Source organism: Gorilla gorilla, chromosome 6, assembly GCF_029281585.2.
Source record: "Gorilla gorilla gorilla isolate KB3781 chromosome 6, NHGRI_mGorGor1-v2.1_pri, whole genome shotgun sequence".
In the NCBI taxonomy this organism is placed as follows: domain Eukaryota; kingdom Metazoa; phylum Chordata; class Mammalia; order Primates; family Hominidae; genus Gorilla; species Gorilla gorilla.
The window spans coordinates 13,192,008-13,207,975 of NC_073230.2; the positions used below are offsets into that span (position 1 = coordinate 13,192,008).

General features: G+C 42.6%; 1 protein-coding gene across 2 annotated transcripts in view; it reads right to left on the reverse strand.

Moving 5' to 3' along the window:
• RNF216 (ring finger protein 216) overlaps positions 1–15,968 on the reverse strand; it is a 164,238-nt gene that overhangs the window by 139,465 nt on the left and 8,805 nt on the right. For both annotated transcript variants that reach the window (XM_031013013.2, XM_031013012.2), the window contains exon 2: positions 3,999–4,134. In XM_031013013.2, coding sequence (XP_030868873.1) covers positions 3,999–4,065 — 67 coding nt within the window. In that variant the 5' untranslated portion in view covers positions 4,066–4,134. The remainder of the gene's footprint in view (positions 1–3,998; positions 4,135–15,968) is intronic.

Here is a 15,968-nt window from a genome sequence, read left to right on the forward strand (position 1 = left end):
ATCTCATAAATATAATAGGCTGTATTTTCATTATCATGTAATTCAAAATATCTTCTAATTTTCATTGTGATTTCTTCTTACACTGGGTGCGGAATCCCACCTATGTTTATTACATTTGTTGACCATGTTCTTCCAATCATCTTCTATATTCATACAAGTGTGTGTATGTGCTTGTTCTTTCAGTTACTGAAACAAGTCTTAAAAATCCCCACTATAATGGTGGATTTGTCCAATTCTGTTTTTAGATCTGCCAATTTTTGCTTTGTATATTCTTCTATCATGTTACTAAGTATACAGGGATTAGCTTATCTTCTCAGTGCACTGAATCTTTTATCATTATGAACTCTATCAATGCTTCTGGCTGGAGTTTCTATCAGTTGTATCTGATATTACACAGATATATCAGCTCTTTTTGTGTGTGTGTGTGGCTATTTGCATGATGTACCTTTTTTCCTTCCTGACAAAATTTTTTTAAATCTTTATTTTACCTTTATTTTTAAGCCTATTTCCACTAGGTACAGAATCGTAGATGAGTAGGTAAAAACACTATTTAGCAATTAAAAAGGAATGAATTACTGATACATACAACAACAGGGATGAATCTCAAAAACATTACCTTTCACAAAAGAATTCCAGTACAAAGAATATATACAGTATGTATAATTCCATTTATATGAAATGACAGAGTCAAAAAAAGCAGATTAGTGGTTTCCTTAGGCCTGGAGTGGGGTAAGGACTGACTGCAAAGAGGCACAAGGGAATCTTTTTGGAGTGATAGAAAATGTTCCATATCATAATTCAGGTGGTATATTCATTTTATACACTTTTTAAAAAACTACAGAGGTTGATGCATAATAAAAAATTATTAATGTTGGCCAGGAGCAGTGGTTCACACCTGTAATCCTAGCACTTCGTGAGGCAGAGGCAATTGGATCACTTGAGCCCAGCAGTTCAAGACCAGCCTTGCCAGGCAACACAGTGAGACCCTCTCTTGATTAAAGAAAAAAAAATTAATGCAGCTAATAAAAACAAAACTCTATATACCTGAAAAAAGTTCTCATGATGGGTGCAGAGTATACATACTCGTCTAACAAAATATATCTCCAAAGTCAGTAATTTTCCAAAATGAATTAGTTGTTCTTAAAGAAACTGTTCAAGTATATTTAAGATCCAATTAAAAAACAACTATAAAATTAACTGGATATACATGTACAGAAAATTTTGAAATGATCGTAAATACAAGTTATAACTAAAATTTAAAATTGCCTGAATCCAATAAATTATGGCTACAATCACTACCAAGTTAGAATACATTATTAATAAAATCCTAAAAATGAGTCCCTCTTTTGCACTCATAATTTGCATAGCTTGAGCAATTTTATTACTCTTGATTTGACCTAATAAAATTTGCTCAATTTTAAATGCTCTGAAAGCCAAATACACAGTTGACTCTTGAGCAACACTGATTTGAACAGTGTGGGTCCCCTTATTTGCAGATTTTCTTCCACTTGTGTCACTCCTGAGACAGCAGGACTGCACGAGGCTTTCAGGAGCCTATCCTTGCACCAGTGTGCCATGAATGTGAGATGTGGAGTCAAAGGAGATTATTTTGGACCTTTAAGATTTAATGACCGCCCTGCTGGGTTTTGGACTTGTGTGGGACCTCTTGCGTCTTTCTTTTGGCCAATTTCTCCCTTTTGGAACAGGAGTATATACGCAATGCGTGTACCCCCATTGTATCTTGGGAATAATTAACTTGTTTTTGACTTTACAGGCTCATAGGTGGAAGGGACTAGACTTGTCACAGATAAGACTGGACTTTTGAGTTAATGCTAGAATGAGTTAAGACTTTGGGGACTGTTGGGAAGACGCAATTGTATTTAGCAATGTGAGAAGGACAAGAGACTTGGGAGGGGCTGGGGTGGAATAGTATGGTTTGGATCTGTGTCCCTGCCCAAATTTCATATTCAACTGTAAACCCCAATGTTGGAGATGGGGCCTGGTGGGAGGTAATTGGATCATGGGGGTGGTATTTCATAAATGATTTAGCACAATCCCCTCTGGTTGCAACAGTGAGTTCTTGTGAGATCTGGTTGTTTAAAAGTGTGTGGCACCTCTTCCCCAACCCCTCTTGTTGCTGCTCCAGCCATGTGAGACAAGCCTGCTTCCCCTTTTCCTTCTGTCATGATTATGTTTCGTAAGGCCTCCCCAGAAGCAGAGACTGCTATGTTTCCTATACAGCCTACAGAATTGTGAACCAATTAAACCTCTTTTCTTTCTTTACAAATTACCCGGTCTTGGGCATTTCTTTACAGCCAGTGGAGAACGAACTAATACAATGACCAACCCCTCTTCTTCCTCCTCCTCTTCAGCCTACTCAATGTGAGGATGATGAAGATGAAGACCTTTAGAATGGTCCACTTCCACTTAAGGAACAGTAAATATATTTTCTTTCTCTTCCTTATGATTTTCTTAATCACACTTCTTTTCTGCAGCTCACTTTATTGTAAGAATACAGTATACAAAACATCCAATATATAACACGTGTTGACTGTTTATGTTATCAGTAAGGCTTCCAGTCAACAGTAGGCTATTCGTACTTAAGTTTTGGTGGAGTCATTTTTCTTTTTTTTTTTTTGAGACGGAGTCTTGCCCTGTCGCCCAGGCTGGAGTGCAGTGGCACAATCTCAGCTCACTACAACCTCTGCCTCCCAGGTTCAAGTGATTCTCCTGCCTCAGCCTCCCAAGTAGCTGGGACTACAGGCATGCACCACCACGCCCAGCTAATTTTTGTATTTTTTAGTAGAGATGGGATTTCACCATGTTGGTCAGGCTGGTCTCGAACTCCTGACCTCGTGATCCACCCGCCTCGGCCTCCCAAAGTGCTGGGATTACAGGAGTGAGCCACCACGCCTGGCCTGGGGGAGTCATTTTTGTAAGGTCAAATGTAATTTACTCTCTACTAGAAAAATCATCTTTGTAAACACAAAATATTATCAGTGGGAGAAAACAAAACCAGTATAACCTCTTCCATGGAATTTATAATTGCAAAAAATGAACATAAGGATTCTACACCTCAGCATGATTTTTTTCCTTTTAGCCCAAGTGTAAATGTGAATTTGAATTTAACAGGAAATTTCATAAACATGTAAGAATGTTACAGAAATGCAAGCATTATTCCCTTTACAAATCAATAAAATTCCCCAAAACTTTAAAAACTGTGGAACAGGCTGGGTGTAGTGGCTCACGCCTGTAATCCCAGCACTTTGGCAGGCTGAGGCGGGCGGACCACCTGAGGTGGAGAGATCAAGACTAGCCTGAACAACGTGGAGAAACCCCATCTCTACTAAAAATACAAAATTAGCAGGGCGTAGTGGCACATGCCTGTAATCCCAGCTACTCAGGAGACTCAGACCGGAGAATCATTTGAACCCAGGAGGCGGAGCTTGTGGTGAGTCGAGATTACGCCATTGCACTCTGGCCTGGGCAATGAGTGAAATTCCATCTCAAAAAAAGAAAAAAATAAAACAAAACAAAACTGTAGAACAAAAAAATACATGTTCCAAAATTCCCCTCAAGGCTAAGCCAGAATCTTCTGGCAAAAAAGAAATTAAGCATCACGGGAAGACAAGACTGGTTCAGCAACACCTGCAGTATTTCAGAACATAAAGGCCTAGTGGAGCACTCCTTTATAATCACCACGCCTTCAAAAACTGATGCTGACACTGTCTCTTAAGACTCAATGACTGCATATTAACAGCGTCTTGCCAGCAAATTAATAGCTTATTAATCCATTTGTAATGAATGAGTCTTACACTTCATTTATGCCAGCAATATCATTATCTGATATAATTCTAGTCTAACTAGTCTTTTTATGTCAAAAACGAAATGTCCCTGGATTCTAAATGGTACAAAATAGGTTCATTTCAAAAGATACAGCTGTGATACTAAAAGAAAAAGCCACAGGGAAAGGGATGAAGTGAGAACAAACAACCTACCTTGTCCCCGATGGCAGTGAAAGTTGTTCAAGTGAATTACCTCTTCATTGTTGTTTCCCTCTTCCATCTTCAAATGCAGACATGCACATACGGGACTGCTAATATCTAAACATGGTGACCATCTGTTTCAAAAGGGCTGAAAAGGAAGCAAAGAGGAACAGTAAGAATGAGGGAGTATCAAAACTCTTGCCATGTATCTGGTCAGGGGAACATCTGAGGCTTATGCTGAAAACATTCCTTAAGAAAACATATCCAAGGAGGTGGGTCAAAAAAAAAAAAACCACACAAACTCAAAACGTATGACATTAAAACATATTTTTAAAATACACATATTAAAGAGACAAAGTACTGACAGAGAAATCACATCTTGATACAAATATGCTAACAAAGAAATGGGCTAAGGGTATTAACAGGCAATTCAATTCACAAAAAAGAAAATACAGAAGATGCTCAATCTCACTAATAATCAGGGAAAGGCAAATCAGAAAATGAATCATGTTTCGGCCAGATGCAGTGGCTCACGCCTACAATCCCAGCACTTTGGGAGGCCGAGGCGGGCAGGTCATGAGGTTAGGAGTTTGAGACCAGTCTGACCAACATGGTGAAATCCCAGCTCTACTAAAAATACAAAAATTAGCTGGGCGTGGTGGCACGCGCCTGTAATCCCAGCTACTTCGGACACTGAGGCAGGAGAATCGCTTGAACCCGGGAGGCTGAAGTTGCAGTGAGCCAAGATCGTGGCACTGCACTCCAGCCTGGGCAACAGAGTGAGACTCCGCCACAAAAAAAAAAAAGGAATTATGTTTCAAACCACTGGGGTGGCAAAAAAGGCAAGTATGTAAGACATGGGAAATCATCTTATACATTGCTGGTTTGAAGAGTAACTTGGAAAAGATATTCTGAATAGCAATTAGCAATACGCCCTAAATTACAAATGTACATTCCCTGTGACTTAGCAATTCCACTTCCAGGTATATCAGCTAAAGAAACCTCTGTGTGTTCTCCAAGAAATACGCATAATAGAATATACGGACAGGGATGGTCATTACAGCAAATATGTAATAAAAGCAATTGGAAATGACCTTATTGGACATCAGTAAAGGAATAAATAAAATTCATATGATACAACACAGTTAAATTAACTAATGCTAAATGAAAATAAGTGTGATACCATTTATGTAAGTTAATACACAAATTTAAAATACATTAAATTTAAATATTAAATTTAAAAATACAGCCAGGCGTGGTGGCTCACACCTGTAATCCCAGCTCTTAGGGAGGCTGAGGTGGATGGATCACCTAAGGTGAGGAGTTCGAGACCAGCCTGGCCAACATGGTGAAACCCCATCTCTATTAAAAACACACACACAGGCTGGGTGCGGTGGCTCAAGCCTGTAATCCCAGCACTTTGGGAGGCCGAGGTAGGCGAATCATGAGGTCAGGAGATTGAGACCATCCTGGCCAACACGGTGAAACCCCGTCTCTACTAAAAATTTAAAAAATAATAATAAATAAATAAATAATAAAAATACAAAAATTAGCAGGGTGTGGTGACGGGCACCTGATATCCCAGCTAGTCAGGAAGCTAAGGCAGGAGAATGGCATGAACCCGGGAGGCAGAGGTTGCAGTGAGCCGAGATCACACCACTGCACTCCAGCTTGCATGACAGAGCGAGATTCTGTCTCAAAAAAAAAAAAAAAAAAAAATTAAAAATACAGTATGCGTAAGAATGACCTCGGCAACTTCAGGACAGTGACTATTTCTGGGTAAGGGATAATGAAAAGGAACTTGAACTTGAGTTACATATAACATCTTTTTTCTTTCTTTTAAAAGATATTTAAAGCAAACAAGACAAAACATGAACATATGTTAAATCTGGGTAGCAGACTGGGGTAGTAGACTTGTATTTTTGAAATCCATCCCTCTCTTCCTCTAAAAAGAAGTATCATGGTGTTAAAGCCAAGAAATTACATCTCCATGGACCAGCAATGGAACAGAAACACAGAAGTTAGTGATGGGGCAAAAGCTGCAGAACTACTGAACTCTGGGGATAGGAAACAGAGAAGTATTTGGGAAATGGACTCATATGAGAGTAATGGGGACAAAAAAAAACAACAACCCATGTCTATTATGGAAGGAGAAAAGGTGGGTACCAATGAGGGAGTGGGTAGATTAACTGTTAAGTGACATGAGGGAACCTTTCTGGGTTAAGTCACACTCCACATATTGATTGTGGTGGTAGTCACCTGGGTATATGCATTTGTCAAAACTCACTGAACTATATACTAAAATGGATAGATTTTATTTTAATTACATATCAATAAAGATTTCTTTGAGGGCTAGGAGCGATGGCTCACACCTGTAATCCCAGCACTTTGAGAGGCTGAGGAGGGCAGATCACTTGAGGTCAGGAGTTTGATACCAGCCGGGCCAATGTGGTGAAACCCATTTCTACTAAAAATATAAAAATTAGCCAGGCGTGGTGGCAGGCACCTGTAATCCCAGCTACTTGGAAGGCTGAGGCAGGAGAATAACTTGAACCCAGTAGGCGGAGGTTGTAGTCTTTTTTATTTCTTTTTGAGCCAGTCTCTCTCTGTCATCCCGGCTGGAGAGCAGCTACACGATCACGGCTCACTACAGCCTTGAACCCCTGGGCTCAAGCAATCCTCCTGCCTCAGCCTCAGAGTAGCTGGGACCACAGGCATGCACCACCATGCCTAGCTGAATTTTTAAAATTTTTTTGTAGAGACAGGGTCTCACTATGCTGCCCAGGCTGGTTTGGATATCCCGGTCTCAAGCATTCCTTCTGCCTTGGCTTCTCAAAGTGCTGGGATTACAGGTGTGAACCACCAAGCCCAGCCTGTATCAATAAAGATTTTAAAAAATAAAACAGACAGCAGGGCACGACGGCTCATGCCTGTAATCTCAGCACTTTGGGAGGCCGAGGCAGGCAGATCACTCGAGGTCAGGAGTTTGAGACCAGCCTGGCCAACATGGCGAAACCCTGCTTCTACTAAAAATACAAAAAATTATCCAGATGTGGTGGCAGGTGCCTGTAATCCCAGCTACTTGGGAGGCTGAGGCAGGAGAATTGCTTCAACCAGGGAGGCAGAGGTTGTAGAGTAAGCTGAGATCACGCCATTGCACTCCAGGTTGGGAGACAAGAGCAAAACTCTGTCTCAAAAGAATAAATTAATTTAAAAAAAAAAACCAGATAAGTATCCATTCAAACCAGCAATGGTGTGGTGAAACTATGCTGGCTACTGGACAGTAGCAAAAATAAAACCACACATAAACATGTCATAAGGTAGAACATTAAAATTGCAAAAACTACCAGAGGTAAAACAAAGATAAAAATAGACTCTTCAGGCTGGGCGTGGTGGCTCACACCTGTAATCCCAGCACTCTGGGAGGCTGAGGAGGGCGGATCACTTGAAGTCAGGAGTTCGAGACCAGCCTGGTCAACATGGCAAAACGCCGTCTCTACTAAAAATACAAAAATCAGCTTGGTGTGGTGGCATGCGCCTGTAATCCCAGCTATTCAGGAGGTTGAGGCGAGAGAATCGCTTGAACCCGGGAGGCGGAGGTTGCAGTAGGCCAAGATTGTGCCACTGCACTCCAGCCTGGGCAACAAAGCAAGACACCGTCTCAAAAAAAAAAAAACACACTCTTCATAAGAAGCAATTAACACTAAAGTAATAAAATATGATCTTTAAGTAGTAGAGAAAAAATAATTGTAAACTTCAAATTCTATGATCCCTTAAATTATTTTTCAAGAGTAAGGGTAGGGGCTGGGTGCAGTGGCTCATGCCTATAATCCCACCACTTTGGGAAGCCAAAGCGGGACAATCACTGGAGGTCAGAAATTCGAGACCAGCCTGAGCAAACTTGGTGAGACCCCATCTCTACAAAAAACTGAAAAAAATTAGTTGGGCATGGTGGCACACATCTGTGATCCCAGCTACTCCGGAGGCTGAGGCTAGAGGATTGCTTGAGCCCATGAGTTCCAAGTTCACAGTAAGCTAAGACCAACCCACTGCACTCCAGCCTAGGAAACAAAGCAAGACTCTCTTAAAAAAAAAAAAAAAAAAAAAGTAAGGATGGGATAAAACAATTTTTACACATTCAAAGACTAAGAGAGTTTACCTCCCACAGATACTCAAAGAGCTATTAAAAAAATGAACTTCAAGACCGGGCATGGTGGCTCACGCCTTTAATCCCAGGACTTTGGGAGGTCGAGGCCAGTGGATTGCTTAAGGTCAGGAGTTGAGACCAGCCTGGGCAACACAGTGAGGACTATCTATACTAAAAATACAAAAATTAGCTGGGTGTGGTAGCAGGTGGGAACCTGTAATCCCAGCTACTTGGGAGGCTGAGGTAAGAGAATTGCTTGAGCTTGGAAGGTGGAGGTTGCAGTGAGCTGAGATCGTGACACTGCACTCCAGCCTAGGCAACAGGGTGAGACTCCATCTCAAAAAATAAAAAAATAAAAAATAAGGCATGGTGGTACATGCCCGTAGTCCCAGCTACTCAGGAAGCTGAAGCAGGAGGACTGCTTGAGCCCAGGAGTTCGACACTGCAGTGTGCCACCATCATGCCACTGCACTCCAGCCAGGGTGAGAGCGAGACCCTGCCTCTGAAACAAACAAAAAGCATGAAAAAGAAACACGGGGCTGGCATGGTGGCTCACACCTGTAATCCCAGCACTTCGGGAGGCTGAGGCGGGCAGACTGCCTGAGCTCAGGAGTTTGCCACCAGCCTGGGCAACACAGTGAAACCCCATCTCTACTAAAATACAAAAAAAAAAAAAAAAAAAAAAATTAGCCAGGCATGGCAGTATGTGCCTGTAATCCCAGCTACTCAGGAGGCTGAGGCAGAATTGCTTGAACCCGGGAGGCAGAGGCTGCAGTGAGCCCAGATTGCACCATTGCAGTCCAGCCTGAGTAACGGAGTGAGACTCCGTCTCAAAAAAAAAAAAAAAGAAAGAAAGAAATAGAAACATGAATCCAGGCTGGGCACAATGGCTCACACTTGTAATCCAGGAAACCAATCCTTGGGAGACCAAGGTGGGAGAATCACTTGATGCTAGGGGTTCAAGACCAGCCTGGGCAATATAGCTAGACCCTGTCTCTACGAAAAATAAAAATTAAAAAATTAGCTGCGCGGGGTGGCATGTACCTATAGTTTTAGCTACCCAGGAGTCTGAAGCAGGAGGATCTCCTGAACCCAGGAGTTTGATGTTGCAGTGAGCCATGAGTGTGCCACTGCACTCCAGCCTGGGTGACAGAGTGAGACACTGCCTCAAAAAACTAAAACAAAAACAAACAAAAAAATCCTTGAGTCTAGAGGATGAGTGATGCTCTAAACTGTGTCACGCCTGGCCTCCAAATTCCTATATTGAAGCTCTGACATCCAATATAATGGTATTTGGAGATGGAGTCTGTGGGAGGTGATTAGAATTAGATGAAGTCATGGAGGTTGGGCCCTCATGATGGCTGGGCACTCTGAGAAGAAGAGATCTAGAGAGCTTGCTTTTTCTCTCCATCATGTGAGAACACAGGGAGAAGGCAGTTGTCTGAGATCCAGGAAGAGAGAACTAACCAGAATCCAACAATGCTGAAACTGTATTCTCAGACTTCCAAATTCCAGAACTGTGAGAAAATAAATTTGTTTTAAATGTCACCCAGCTGATGCTATTTTGTTAGTCTATGGTATCAGTCAGCTTGAGCTGACTAATACAGGTGGAATTACAGAAACAACACATATAGCACAGAAAATAATGAAACAGGGTCTTAATTTCAAGTAACAAATGTCTGTGGCACAACTTTTTAAAAATGTTTAAAAGGTGAAACTAAAATTCTATACAACTATAAAGGGTGCATGTGTATGTTTAGAGACTGATATTCACCAGATAGTTATATAATGATAATGTCCTTGGGTCCTGTTCCAGAGGCTAACAGAGAGAATAAAATTACAAGCCAAAATGAGGATGCTACTATGTATGAACCATTTTTCTTATCACTTTACATGCACAACACAGCTAATCCTAACAAGAACCCTATAATCCTGGCATGATTATTAACCTTATTTTACAGAGACTTTGGTTCTGGCCATGACAAAGTATTAATAGCCTATAGTAGACCAACCCTTTGCCTCTTCTTATAAATCCACTACAGAAAGAACGAACATATAAAACACATCTTTGAAGGCAATGGTGAAAAACCAGCTGGCAGGATTTCAGGGGCTCTGATCCATGAAAAATGAGAAGCACATCAGGAGATGACACATTCATCCTATATTTTTTGTCTCCTGAAGGCATTTCCCAAATCTTAAGTGTGAAAAAATGGACCTGAGGCAGAAGCAGCAATTTCAATGGGCTGAGGAGTTGAAGGTCAGAGTTTGGGGCTGCCAAAGTAGCTGAGACTTAAGGAACAAAATTCCAGCAAGGAAGAATCCACTGAGAAAGAACTCTCCAAAAACCAGAACAACCTCCTCACCCCCCACCAAGTTGTTAACCTATGCCACATACATGCAGGACTAGACTCCCCAAAATCCAACAGCAGAGAAGCTAAAGAGCTGAGCAGAAATCTCAGCAAACACGTATTGTTGAGAGGGATTTTTTTTTTTTTGAGATGGAGTTTTGCTCTGCCACCCAGGCTGAAGTAATGGTGCGATCTTGGCTCACTGCAACCTCTGCCTCCTGGGTTCAAGCCATTTTCCTGCCTCAGCCTCCTGAGTAGTGGGGACTACAGGCACATGCCACCATGCCCAGCTAATTTTTGTATTTTTAGTAAAGAGGGGACTTTGTTATGTTGGCCAGGGTGGTCTCGAATTCCTGACCTCAGGTGATGCATTTGCTTTGGCCTCCCAAAGTACTGGGATTACAGGCATGAGACACCACTCCCAGCCTGTTGAGAGAGATTAAAGGTCAAGCCCAACCAAAGTAGAGGAATGCTGGTAAACACTGAGCTTTCATCTAAGATTCTAGGAGAGCCAAATCTTAAGGGTTAAGAGCAAAATGAAAACGGACTTAATAAAGAGCAAACCATGACAGGACCAAGATGATTTGCCTGTACTCTAATTTGCACACCTAAAAAACTTAAACCACAATGGAGGAGTATCATTTGGAACCTCCAGTTTTTTCATTTATAATGTCCAGACTTTGATTTAAAAAAAATTACCAGGTGCGGTAGCTCATGCCTGTAATCCTAGCACTTTGGGAGGCTGAAGCAGGAGGATCACTTGAGCCCAGGAGTTTAAGACCAGCCTGGGAAACATAGTGAGATCTTGTCTCCATTAGGGGGGGAAAAAAAAAAAAGGCTGGGTCCAGTAGCTTATGCCTGTTATCTCAGCACCTTGGGAGGCTGAGGCAGGCAAATATATATATATATACACATACATACACACACACACACACACACATATACACACACACACACAGCTTAAATTGACAGACCTTAAGGAAACAAGATGAATCCACTTATAGCTGGATAGACTTGAACAGTACTATCAAAGAGCTTGACCTAACTGACACTTTATCCAGTAAATGCAGAATACACATTCTTTTCAAGTGTATAAGAACATTCACAAAACAGACTGTATGCCGTGCCGTAACAAATTTTGAAGGCTTAAAATCACACAGCATGTTCTCTGAGAACAGTCAATAAAAGATAATTAGGTAATTCTGAAATGTGAGAAATGAAGCAACTTTTTTTTTTTTTTAAGACAGAGTCTTGCTCTGTCGCCCAGGCTGGAGTGCAGTGGCTCGATCTTGGCTCACTGCAAGCCCCGCCTCCCGGGTTTACGCCATTCTCCTGCCTCACCCTCCCGAGTAACTGAGACTACAGGTGCCCACCACCACGCCCGGCTAATTTTTTGTATTTTTAGTAGAGACGGGGTTTCACCATGTTAGCCAGGATGGTCTTGATCTCCTGACCTCGTGATCCACCCGCCTCGACCTCCCAAAGTGCTGGGATTACAGGCATGAGCCACGGTACCCGGCCAAAGCAACTTTTAAAATCCACACATTAACGAAGAAATTACAATGAAAATTACTTAACTATTTTGACTAAATAAACTGAAAGATAATGAAAACAAAATATATCAAAATTTATGGGAAGGAGGTAAAACAGTTTATTAGATAGCAATTTACAGTTCCAAATGCCTTTTTTTTTTTTTTTTGACGGAGTTCCCCTCTGTTGCCAGACTGGAGTGCAGTGGCACAATCTCAGCTCACTGCAGCCTCTGCCTCCTGGGTTCAAGTGATTCTCCTGCCTCAGCCTCCCGAGTAGCTGGGACTACAGGTGTGCGCCACCACGCCCAGCTAATTTTTGTATTTTTAGTAGAGAAGGGGTTTCACCATGTTGGCCAGGATGGTCTCAATCTCTTGACCCTGTGATCTGCTGGCCTTGGCCACCGCGCCCGGCCGCAAATGCCTTATTTTAAACAAAGAGGCTGGGCGTGGTGGCTCATGCCTGTAATCCCAGCACTTTGGGAGTCTGAGGTGGGTGGACTGCTTGAGCTCAGGAGTTCAAGACCAGCCTGGGCAACATGGTGAAATGCTGTCTCTACCAACAAACAAACAAATTAGATGGGCATGGTGGCATGCACCTGTGGTACCAGCTACATGGGAGGCCGGGGAGGGAGGACTGCTTGAGCCTAAGAGGCAGAAGTTGCAGTAAGCTAAGATCACACCACTGTACTCCAACCTGGGAGACAGTGAGAGCTGTCTCAAAAAAAAGAAAAAAAGAAAAAAGACTGAAAAATCGGCCAGGCATGGTGACTCACGCCTATAATCCCAGCACTTTGAGAGGCCAAGACGGACGGATCACTTGAGGTCAGGAGTCTGAGACCAGCCTGGCCAACATGGTGAAAACCTGTCTCTATTAAAAATACAAAAATTAGCCAGGCTTGGTGGCGAGTGCTTGTAGCCAGGAGGCTGAGGCAGAGGAATCACTTGAACCCAGGAGGCCAAGTTGCAGTGAGCTGAGATTGTGCCACTGTACTCCAACCTGGCTGACAGAGTGAGACCCATCTCAAAAAAAAAAAAAAAGACTGAAAATCTGCTGGGCGTGGTGGCTCACGCCTGTAGTCCCACCACTTTGGGAGGCTGAGGCAAGCAGATTGCTTGAGCACAGAAGTTTAAGGCCAGCGAAACCCCATCAAAAAAGATTACTTGGGCTGGGCGCCGTGGCTCACATCTGTAACCCCAGCACTTTCGGAGCCCAAGGTGGGCGGATTGCTTGAGGTGGGGAGTTTGAGACCAGCCTGACCGACATGGAGAAACCCCATCCCTACTAAAAATACAAAATTCACCAGGCGTGGTGGCACATGCCTGTAATCCCAGCTACTCAGGAGGCTGAGGCAGGAGAATCACTTGAACCTGGGAGGCGGAGGTTGCGGTGAGCCGAGATCATGCCAATGCACTCCAGCCTGGGCAACGAGAGCAAAACTCCGTCTCAAAAAAAAAAAAAAAAAAAAAGATTACTGGGAGAAATTAAATATCAAATAAATGTAGAGACATACCATATTCACGGGTGGGAAAGTTCAATTTTGCAAAGATGTCCATTCACTCTAAATTGATGTGTAGATTTAATACAACCTTTATCAGGTTTTAAGAATAGATATATACTAGATGACTTTAGAATTTACAGGAAAACAGCCAAGAATAACCAAAGCATTCATGGAGAAAAACAAAAGGATTTACAGTAGGAGATACTGTATTACTATTAAGTTACACTAATTAAGACAATATTGTATTGACAAAAGAAAAAGAGACCAATGGAACAGAGTGCAGAACAGATTCTTTTTTTTTTCTTTCCCCCCGAAACAGTGTCTTGCTCTGTCGCCCAGGCCGGAGTGCAGTGGTGTGATCTCGGCTCACTGCAACCTCCGCCTCCTGGGTTCAAGCGATTCTCCTGCTTCAGCCTCCAGAGTTGCTGGAATTACAGGCATGCACCACCACGCCCGGCTAATTTTTGTATTGTTAGTAGAGACAGGGTTTCACCATGTTGGCCAGGCTGGTCTCGAACTCTTGACCTTGTGATTCGCCCACCTTGGCCTCCCAAAGTGCTGGGATTACAGGCGTGAGCCACCACACCTGGCCCCAGATTCAATCTTATAGGAATGTTTATGACAAAAGTAGCATTGCAGAGCAGTGGAAAACATGACCTTTCTACTATATGATGCTGTATTCAAAAGCCATATATGGGGTGGGAGTAGGGGGTAACAACCCCTTCCTCATGCCTTACACAAAAACAATTTTAGATAACTACACATTTAAACACAAAGGTAAAATAAGTTTCTAGAAGATAACACAAAATCTCCACAATCTTAGAGGTGCAAAAGATACCCTAAACAGGACATAAACAGTACTATCCATAAAAGAAAAAACTGAAACACTATACATTAAAATTAAGCATGTCTACTCACCAAAGAAATTCAGAATGAAAAGGCAAGCCACCAGGAGAAAATATAAAAACTCTTGCATGTTAACTGAAAAGAAAAAGAATCCAGGCGGGGTGCAGTGGCTCATGCCTGTAATCCCTGCACTTTGGAAGGCCGAGGCAGGCAGATCACTTGAGCTCAGGAGTCTGAGACCAGCCTGGACAACATGGCAAAACCCCATTTCTACAAAAAAAGCAAAAAAAATTAGCCAGGTGCAGGAGCGGGCACCTAGTCCCAGCTACTCAGGAGGCTGAGGTGGGAAGATCTCTTGAGCTCGAGAGGTGGAGGCTGCAGTAAGCTGTGATCCCGCCACTACATTCCAGCCTGGGCAATGGGAGTGAAACCCTGTCCCCCCACCAAAAAACATCTGCCCAAAGGAAAAATGGGGCAAACAATTTGAATTAACAATGGCTGAATACCCCGAGGAAACGCAAAAGGCCAATAAATAAATGAAAAAGTGTCCAACATTATGAGACATCAGAGAAATGTAAACTAAAACCACAAGGGGCCGGGCGTGGTGGGTCACGCCTGTAATCCCAGCACTTTGGAAGGCCGAGGCGGGTGGATTACCTGAGCTCAGGAGTTCGAGACCAGCCTGACCAACATGGAGAAACCCTGTCTCTACTAAAAATACAAAATTAGCTGGGCATGGTGGCCCATGCCTGTAATCCCAGCTACTCAGGACGCTGGGGCAGGAGAATCGTTTGAACCGGGGAGGTGGAGGTTGCGGTGAGCCGAGATCGAGCCATTGCACTCCAGCCTGGGCAACAAGAGTGAAACTCCGTCCCAATAAAATGAAGTAAAATAAAATAAAACCACAAGGAAATTCTAGGAAGACAGTAGTAGTAACAGCAGAATAGTCTTCGAATCTCCTCAAATTCTTACATAGTAACAGAAAAAATTCCATGGACAACAGTTACAAAAAAACTAGACAAGAAAGAATCTCCACAAACACCAAATTACTTTAAGCACAAGATTTAAATGTGCTTCTTGCTCTGTCACCCAGGCTGGAGTGCAGTGGTGCGATCTCGGCTTACTGCAACTTCCATCTCCCAGGTTTAAGCGATTCAATCCTTTCCTTCCTCTCTGAGAAAATCTCAATTTTCTTTGCCTTCCTGGGAGAAACCACTGTGCCTCAGAGGCAGTAAGCCCCAGATCGGGGCTTCTCATTAAATGTCTACAAAGAGTTAATAGTCAAATAATATCAGCATTTTCTCAACTTATAGAATGTGAAGTTATAGATACTATCAAAATATACAGATATCAAAACCAGGTTAGCAAAGTTTTACAACAGAAATTTCTGGCATTGATAACTTAACAAAGATATTCCTTTTTTTTTTTTTTTGAGACAGAGTTTCGCTCTTGTCATCCAGGCTAGAGTGCAATGGCACGATCTCGGCTCACTGCAACCCTCTGCATCCCGGGTTCAAGCAATTCGCCTGCCTCACCCTCCCGAGTAGCTGGGATTACAGGCATGCACCACCATGTCTGGCTAATTTTTGTATTTTTTAGTAGACACAGGG